Source organism: Octopus bimaculoides, chromosome 2, assembly GCF_001194135.2.
Source record: "Octopus bimaculoides isolate UCB-OBI-ISO-001 chromosome 2, ASM119413v2, whole genome shotgun sequence".
In the NCBI taxonomy this organism is placed as follows: domain Eukaryota; kingdom Metazoa; phylum Mollusca; class Cephalopoda; order Octopoda; family Octopodidae; genus Octopus; species Octopus bimaculoides.
In genome coordinates, this window is record NC_068982.1 from 188,440,900 (window position 1) to 188,451,117 (window position 10,218).

The 10,218-nt window shown below is 38.4% G+C and overlaps 1 protein-coding gene across 1 annotated transcript in view; it reads left to right on the plus strand.

Moving 5' to 3' along the window:
- Nucleotides 1-3,987: 3,987 nt before the first annotated feature.
- The window catches only part of LOC106873700 (calcipressin-2), a 109,709-nt gene continuing 103,478 nt past the window's right edge, over nt 3,988-10,218 (plus strand). Inside the window, exon 1 of the mRNA XM_014921173.2 lies at nt 3,988-5,536. Within this exon, the coding sequence (XP_014776659.1) occupies nt 5,042-5,536 (495 nt within the window). The 5' untranslated portion in view covers nt 3,988-5,041. The remainder of the gene's footprint in view (nt 5,537-10,218) is intronic.

Here is a 10,218-nt window from a genome sequence, read left to right on the forward strand (position 1 = left end):
ATATATATATATATATATATATATATATATACGGCAAATAAGAAAATGAAGAGGATACAAAATGACATCCATCATCCGATAGACAATTCCAGTGTGTCTATTTATTCCAAAGCATTAGAAAGTATTAGAAAAAAACATACACATGTAGTAAGTATGTGTTACACACACATGTATTAATATTACAGAAAAGAGCAAAAGATCAGTTCCTTACGGCTGTTTCTGCCAAGAGGCAACAATATCCTCCATGCCATCTCCATCTCTTCAGTGTTCTGTAGGGATGGGCAGATACAGATTGGATGAATATTACACATTAAATATTCTGACTTTATCAATAGAATGTTACTGAATGTATGCTGTTCATTATCAATTTCGTTAACTATTTTCATTAAATTTCTGTAAATATTTTTTATTAAAAAGTGATAATGTCACAAATGAATGAAGGACTTGTTTTTAATCAAAAAATCTTGAATTCAATTGTAATTTGTAAATTTTAATTTAGAAATTGACATGATGGCTGGTTGTGTGGTAAGAAGCTTGCTTTCCAGCCACATGGTTCCTGGTTCAGTCCCACTGCATGGCACAGTGGGGTGCAAGTGTCTTCCACTATAGGCTGGGGCTGACCAAAACCTTGTGAGTGGATTTGGTAGACAGAAACAGAAAGGACCCATCATATGTGTGTGTGTGTGTCTTTGTTTATCACCAATCACTGCTTGACAACCAGGCTTTCTCCATGTCAACGAAAGCCAGGTACAGAGGTTTATCCTTGGCTAGGTATTTCTCCTGCAGCTGCCTTACCAGAAATATAGCATCAGTGGTGCTTTTCCCAGGCATGAACCCAAACTGCATCTCATCTAGACTGACCCGGTCCCTAAACTCTCATCTAAACTGACCCTCTCTATGACCTTCATCACATGATCCAGCAATTTGATATCCCTGTAGTTATTTCTATCTAAAGCATCATCTTTACCTTTGTAGCAGTTGACTATGGTGCTGCTACACCAGCCATTGTGTATGACTCCTTCGTGAACTACCTGATTTACGAGTGGAGGTGCAATGGCCCAGTGGCTAGGGCAGCGGACTCGCAGTCATAGGATCATGGTTTCAATTCCCAGACTAGGCATTGCAAGTGTTTATTGAGCGAAAACACCTAAAGCTCCACGAGGCTCCCGCAGGGGATGGTGGCGAACCCTGTTGTACTCTTTCACTCTTTCTTCCTGTTTCTGCTGTACCTGCATTTCAAAGGGGTCAGCCTTGTCACACTCTGTATCATGCTGAATCTCCCCAAGAACTACGTTAAGGGAACACGTGTCTGTGGAGTGCTCAGGCACTTGCACGTTAATATCCCGAGCAGGCTGTTCCGTTGATCGGATCAACTGGAACCCTCGACATCATAGCCAATAGAAGGCCAATAGTAGTACCTGATTTACGATACGGGTGACTAGACCATAACACACACAACCAGATATGTTAAGCTGACTAGACCATTACGGTAAGGGTGTGTGAGTCTGCAGATTCTCAGCCACTTGCACATTAATTTCATGAACGGATGAACTTTGACCCTCGTCATCATAAATGGTAGAATGCCAGCTTCACCTTGAATGCATTTAGATTTATGTATTCCTGAGTGTCTGTACACGTTTGCATACAAGTACACTTGTACAATAATCTTCTTCACCATCACCATCATCATCATCATTGTTGTCATCTGCGAAACATGTTCACCAAACTTGCATGACTATATCGATGAGGCAATTGTCTTTCTTGTAAGTCAGCTTAGCAAGAAAATCTGGTTTCATACACACAGACATACACATATAGACATATACATACACACGTGGATATGTATATATCTACAAATGTATCTGTGTAATGTATGTTTACATATATATATATATATAGAGAGAGAGAGAGAGAGAGAGAGAGCAATAACTAAACATATATATATATACTTATGTTTTATATATAATGTATATTATATACACATACAATTATATGCATGTGTATATATTATATGCACATACATATTCATATTGTGTATATACTTATATATGTGCGTGCACATTTAATAATTTTTGATGATCAAAGTAATTACCATATTTATAGACCAACTAATACAGCTTAAAAGCTTTGAAGTTGAAATCATCATCAACAGTAAACAGACAACTTCCTCTCCTACTCACTATGTGTGTGTATGGATGTAAGATAGATAGATAGACATAGATAGATAGATACATAGATAGATAGATAGACACACCATGACTCCTTCCATTGGCCAACTGCTGTCAGCTTCAAAGCTGTGGTGATAAAAGTTGTCTATTTTTTTTCCATGCCTCATTTGAACAAACATGCTAATATGTCACTAACCACACACACCTACACATTTAATGTACTACATGTGTACACATTACAGCTGGTCATTAACTCACTTGTGTTCATAAAACAGTGACAAACTGGTGTTGCAAGCTTTCTCATATGACAAGCTTTCTCAAAATGTATCTTGCAGTTTTGTGGTTCTCTTACAATATATCTACATTAAGCAAGATATACAGTATGCTATTCTGAACTAATACTGCTTTTGTCACTAATGATAATAATAATTGTATGTCTTACAGAGGAGATGATAAGGGACTGAAACATCTGGCAGTTTGTTGTACTTGAGGAGACATATGAAGTTAAGTAAAACCGTGGTCACCCATGAACACAGGTATGTCTTCTACATCTGTCTCAGGCAAGAGATCCCAGTTTTGTGGGCTTGTGGATGTTGGTGCCCTGTAAATACACCCATGTCGGTGCTGCGTAACAGTTTTTGTGCCTGTGTCACATAAAAGTGCCCATGCTGGTGCCACGTTATAAGTACCCTGTACACTCTGTGAATTGGTTAGCATTTACTAGGGGTCTCCAGTTGTAGAAACCATACCAAATCAGAGAAATGGAACCTTTGAATGCTTTGACTGAAGAGGTTTAATAAAATTGAAATATGCCTGTTCCTTTCACCAGTTAGCTTTAAAGACCAGATCCATTCCCATCTACATCGTCTTTATTTATTTATTTTATTTTTTTCAGTTTTTGGTTTATTTTCAAAACAAAAATTTAAAAAGGAAAACTTTTGTATCTTATAACAGTTATCTCCCTTTTTTATTGCTTTTAGATTTCGAATCCTTTATAGCAAGGATCATCGAAGTGATCGATATTGATCACTGGGAGTGGTTGTGTGACTATTCAAGGAGTTATTAAAAACTTGAAACGATCTTCAGCATTAAGGGTGCTGAATTATTAGCAGACTTAATGTAAGAGAGTGCAATAATTCAAAGCTAAACGCACTAATTTCGAACCAAATATCTCTGCAATAATAAATAGTATTCACCACAACATTTAATTCACGTTAAATATTCACTCAATCAATCATTGAATCTTTGTATTTTCATTAAATTTCTTTAGATATAATTTTTGTTGATCATACGTTTTATTTCGGGGCTCGATAAGTTAGTTATCAACGATTCCGTGAAGGGGTCAATAATATAAGAAGTTTGCCGACCCCTCATCTAAAGTGAGTTCTTGAATATCAGTTACATAGATAATCTCCTTTAATCGAAATAGCTTTCCTATTTATTATATTGTATAGATGGATATGTATTAAGTATATTAAGTGGCTCTCCAGAGGGATTTATCATCAGTTATATGATTAAGTCTGATTAATAATTATAATTGACTACGTCATAGTGAGAATTAAAAATGTAAGAAGTTTTAGCTCTAAGCACAATGTACACACTATTTTACGTATTGAATACTTGGTTGGCCACATTTGTAAACACACCAATATCCGCCAACTGCCTACATACATCCTTCCTAATATCTGGTGAGACAGACGTGTCCAACGCACCCACGAAACATTAAGTCATGTGAATTTGACTCAAACTGTTACTATATATATATATATAACGTATGTATATGGATGAGTTAATCCAACTCAAGGTTACATAGGAAATCCTTTTCTGACCGAGTATAAGAAGCTGTGTTTGTTAAATCTGCCTAATCTCAGGTCTAAGCAGCCGCATCGCAATAATTCAACATCACAACTAACGCACTGTAAAGATAATACAGAACAAATTAGCGAGTGGAGCAGTTATTCTGATCGATGTTTAGATGTTATTTTCCCCAGACATGAAGAAGTCATCGACCTAACCAGAACTTTCCATTTAACATTAACAGAGCCGAGCCGAAGCATCAACATAGTCAAACTACGGGAAGAACGGGTAGCTAAAGTTAAACATCGTGTAGTATAGTATGATATATTTAATTCACTCTTTGGAGCAGATTAACGCCACGTCGACATAATTTGATTTTATATATATTGACAGATTATTTTATATCGTCGTAAACTATTTATTACTGCTTTTTTTCTCTTCGAAATTTTGCCATTTTGTCCTTAATTCTCATTTGAGACGGATTTTGTCCTAAAATCAAGGATTACGAAACGAAACATCTGGATGTTCTGTTTCTTTTCTCGACACTTTACAAGTTTCCTGATAAACGGCGCATTTATTATAATTGGTAAGCATCGACATCACCAGGTTGAGCCACACTAACCAAGAAATAAGAGAGACTGGAGAGAAGCGGACTCGATAGTTTGACCAACCTTGGTAACATTCGGTTGCCTTTGGAGAGAGAGTGAGGAAAGACAAGAAGGAGGAAGTAATAGAGAGAGGGGAAAACGAGAGGATTTGAAGGAGAAAGAAGAAAACAACGTTATAGGGAGGGTGAGAGAGAAAGAGAGAGAGTTGTAAGGAGGGCGAGAGAGAAAGAGTAAGTCGGAGTGAAGGAGGGAGATATTTAAAGAGAGAGAAGAGTTGAGTGTCATTAAAAGAAAGGGTAGAAGGAAATAAGAAAGAAGAAAAAGGAAATCGACGAAGCATTAAAAGCTGGAATATTTTAGGACAACAAGAAAATAATATTAGAATATTTGAGGCAAGAATATTTTGGTGAACGGTTGATAGTAAGAACGTTGTGAGGAGGAAAGAATAAAGAAGACTCTTCGATAAGAATGTGTATCAAAAGCTGTGAAGAAGCGAGGAGAAATTCACTGAATATGGCTGACAACGACATAAATGAGGAATCTCTTGGTGTCGGCGGTGGTGGTCACGGTGTAGGAGGAGGAGGAGGCGGCGGCGGCGGTGGTGGCGGCGGTGGTGGAATGAATCAAAATACACAACAGACTCTCACGAATGGCAACCCAACAGGGATTACTGGATACCATCATCACCCGATGAATAACAACAGTAACATGACGAGCCATAATAATTCCACAGCAACCAATGCTGCTGCTAATGCCTGTTCTAGCGCCGAAAGGAACGGCGGAGTCCAGTCGTTAAACGATGACCATCACAACAATCATCAACCTCACCAAATCGATTTCGATGAGGACGATATTGATGATGGCGTTGAAGATGATTCCGATGGGGACATGACGGCCTCACTGCCGAAAGCTCTTATCGTTACAGGGTTAGACACTGCCATTTTCGAAGATATAGACTGTAAGGTGAGTTCGGTTTATATTTTTGTAAATGACTTATTAAAAACTATTTCTAAAGAACCTAACACCATTGCTCCCTCTCACCCTCATCTAATAAATAATATTGGTACAGTAGCAGAGGTGGTTATAAAGCAGGTATACCACCAAGGCTCTCGGGTGAATTTACACCTTAATTACACCACAATCTTCACAACAGGCATTGGAAGTTGATTACGCATTCAAATTGCTAAGAAATATGCTTTGCATTAACGAAACTATTGAATAATTTAATGATTGTTTTCATATAAAGTCTGTAAGTGAATGCAAGAACTTGAAAACGAAAATATATTTGAATGGTTTGGACCAAACGCTTGCGCTTCTTCGGGTCTGGTGTCAAAAACTTGTAAGTTTGTGTGTGTATGAAAATATATGTGTGTGTGTGTGTGTGTATATATATATATATATACGCACACACACACACACACACACACATATATATATAGTTGACTTTGGTTTGAAATATATATGTCTGTGTGTGGTGTTTGCGTGGGATAGTACCTGCTTTAGCATTCCACTTAGCGCAATATTTACTCTGCTAATCCATATATATATCTATAGAAACGGTCGTGGTAATGTTTCGTTAGGAGGCGAGACTTCTTTTTATTTATCTATTTTTTTTAGAGGAGTGGCTGGCTATTTTATTGGCAATTTATTTTTATTCACTCCTGAGGAATGAAAGGTAAAAGTTGAAGTAACACAGAGAAATTAGTGTTTGTTTTAATGCATCTAAGATGTATAAATATGGATTGGTTCCGTTGTTAATCGTTTGTCAGCCAGCAGCTGACTGGTTTCGTATCGAAGTTGGCGAGGGGCGGGGGAGGAATCAATAATATATTAAAACGATTCTACCCACATACATTGACGTTTGATTGAGTGTGTGTGTGTGTGTGTAATTGAAAGGAATAATTATTTCGTTTATATGTAATGCAAATATTTCTTCGTGCAAAGAGTTTTGCAAAGAGCTCAATGAAGTAGAAAAAGAATCACCTCGGAAGTGATCATACATACATACATTCATACACACGCGCACATGCACATAGTCACACACAAACAAACAAACACGGTGTTGTACAATTTGTAAATAACAACACTGGGTGAAAATATCGACCAAGTCCTTAACATTTATGTGTGTGCTTGTATGTGCTGCTGATGCTGCTAATAATAATAATATGTTGAAAACGATAATGTTGACTACTTAATAATAATAATAATAACAATAATAATAATAATAATAATGATGTTGACTGATGATGATGATGATGGTAAATTGTCATGTCGCTATGTGAAACAGGTTTGTTTTCGTAAGATGACATTTCTCGCGACTCCGACTACAACAGATCTCAGTCTCTGGCTGCTAATTTTTTGGGTTCCATGTGTTTGACGAGAGCTGCTTTTTCCTCTTTTCTTCCTCTTTCATTCCTTGTTGCTATCTGTCGCTGTCCATTCTTCCTCTTTCCGATCCGCCCATCGTTCTGTCCACCCACGCGCTTCTCTCGCGACTCTTGCCAACGTTTGTAGAGTTTAAATATCACACCTGATTGAAAACGATGTCCGTTCATTGACATATTCACGGGCGCATATACACACACACACATCGCATTGGTTTCATAGCAACGAGCCTCGGAGAAAAGCTTGTTATTGTGTTTAAATTTATTTGGTTGACCAAAACAAACAAACTCGAAACGAATGTTACTGACTCCCTTTTTCTCCCACAACTCTATACAGTTTGGATTTGTCTTTTTTTTCTAAGTATTTTTTTTTATTGTAACTTATCCGTAACTGCCACTTGTATGCAAATGTCGGTCGTATTGCAAGTTCAGTTCTTCTCTCTGTCGCAGCTGCAGATGATGTCAGATCTAAAATATTGTTTGGATAATAACCGAGTTTACTGCCCCTTGCCATACCGTCTTCAGCTTGGGTCCAGCAAATGCCATTTGTGTTAGTTATGTGAAGTAGGATGTCTTAGTAGCAGAAAGAACATTGAAGCCAAACTAAGGAACTATGCAGGAGTTTTTACATATTACCATCTGTGATATGTGAAATTCAGAGCTGAAAAGGGACCCCAGTTTAAAATTTTGAAGTGGACTGTGACGGTGGAAGAATGTTGCAACATAATAGGGGTCCCAGATTTAAACTATAATTTCATATTTTCTATTATGATGTAGAGTATGATGGTAGAGGCATGTTCACAACATAGCAGGGGACTCCAATTTTAAACTCTCTCAATCTCCTTTTATCTCTGCTGTGAACCTGGACTGTGATGATGGGGGAATGCTTTAACATAACAACAGACCCCAGTTTTAAACTCCCACTCCTTATCTCAGCTGTGAACTTGGCCTATGATGGTGGAGGTGTGTTGTAACATAGCAGGATTCTCAGATTTTAACTTTGCCTTTATTTTTAGATGAGTAAGGGCCAGCTCTATAAAGACAAATAGCACAACAAAATATTGAGTTACCCCTAAACCAAGGCCTGCTCTAAATGGTTGTAACAGAGTTGACCCGAGTAATGGTACATAACACCCAATAATCTCTTTTATTCTTTTACTTGTTTCAGTCATTTGACTGCGGCCATGATGGAGCACCGCCTTTTAGTCGAGTAAATCAACCCTAGGACTTATTCTTTGTTAACCTAGTACTTATTCTATCGGTCTCCTTTTGCCGAACCGCTAAGTTATGGGGACGTAAACACACCAGCATCGGTTGTGAAGCGATGTTGTGGGGGACAAACACAGACACACAAACATATACACATACATATATCATCATCATCATCATCATCGTTTAACGTCCGCTTTCCATGCTAGCATGGGTTGGACGATTTGACTGAGGACTGGTGAAACCGGATGGCAACACCAGGCTCCAGTCTGATTTGGCAGAGTTTCTACAGCTGGATGCCCTTCCTAACGCCATGCCCTTCATATATATATATAGATAGATAGATAGATACAACAGGCTTCTTTCAGTTTCCGTTTACCAAATCCACTCACAAGGCTTTGGTTAGCCCGAGGCTATAGTAGATGACACTTGCCCAAGGTGCCACGCAGTGGGACTGAACCTGGAACCATGTGGTTGGTCAGCAAGCTACTTACCACACAGCCACTCCTGTGCCTAATGTTTCAACTAATCTATGGATTAAGTCAAACTGAACGGGAATATGCTGAAGATAACAACACATAACAATGGCTTCAGTGAACTATTACACAGTGTATGCATATATTTAGGGCCCCAAAAGAAAAGGAATCACATAGAGTTTCTTCTGGTGTGAGTTTACCTTGGGGTAAATAATAAATTACAACAGTTTCTTGAAAATGAATTAAAATACATCATCATCATTTAATGTCCATTGTCCATACTGGCATGAGTTGGACAGTTTGACCAGGGTTGGCAAACCGGTAGGCTGCACCGGACTTCAGTCTGGTTTGGCATAGTTTCTTCAGCCGGATGTGCTTCCTAATGCCAACCACTAAAATATATAGAAATTTTATATTTTGTCCTATTTCAATAATTAGAGTCAAATGACTTGCTCATGTAGCTTATTGCTGATTCAGCATAATCACCATCATCATTATCATGATTCTAATGTCCACTTTTGTATGGGTCAGACAGAGTTTATTAAGACAGATTTTCTATGGTTGGATGCCCTTCCTGTCACCAACCCTCAACTGTTTCCAGTAATAATTTTACTCGCTGTGAAACTCATTTAGAACTATCATGCAATGGTGAGGCAAAGAGATTCAAACACACACACATATATCTATATATGTGTGTGGAGGCTTCCTTCAGTTTCTGTCTGTCAAATTCATTTACAAGGCTTTGGCCAGCTCCATTGAAGTCTAATGTCGGCTCCATACCGATGAGATAATACAGTTCAATATTTAAGAGATGAGGAGTTGTGTACATTATTTACATTTGACGGAAAAATATCCATCAAATGTAAATAATGAACATCACTAGTGTTGCTGTCATGATTAAATGCCCTCCATACATAATATAAAGTGATTGATGATAAATGATTGATGATAAGAAGGGCATCCTCTGCTAGTAACATCAATACGACTGAGTGATCTTCATTGTCTGTTAAGACATCTCCAGACTAGAAAGGTTTCAAGTTTCAGCATAAGGCCAGTGATTGTAGGAAAAGATGATTAATCAATTATATTGACCCCCACCCCCGGCTTGTTTTATCAACCCTAAAAGAATTAAGTCAATGTTGGCGGAAATTGAATTCAGACGATTAAGAGCCAGAAGAAATACTGCTAAACTTTGTCCAATGCTCTCACGTCTCTCCCAGCTCACCACTTTTGACATACCCAAAATATAATATCTGATATTGCCCATTGGTCAGCCCAATAGCAGTAACCAGCAAAGCCTTCCCAGATGAGTAACAACAATAGAGGTAGGCAGGCTGGGCTAGGCTGGGGCATTCCCTCAGTTATGGCTAGTGTACCAATCTGGTCAATGGGACAGCTTGCTCATGAAATTAACATGCAGTGCTGCTGGCATGTAAAAAGTACCATCTGAACGTGGCCGACGCCAGCACTGCCTTGACTGGTTTCCATGCCGGTGGCACGTAAAGCGCACCAAACGATTGTGGCCGTTGCCAGCCCCCTCTGGCCCCTGTGCCAGTGGCACATAAAAAGCAGCCAC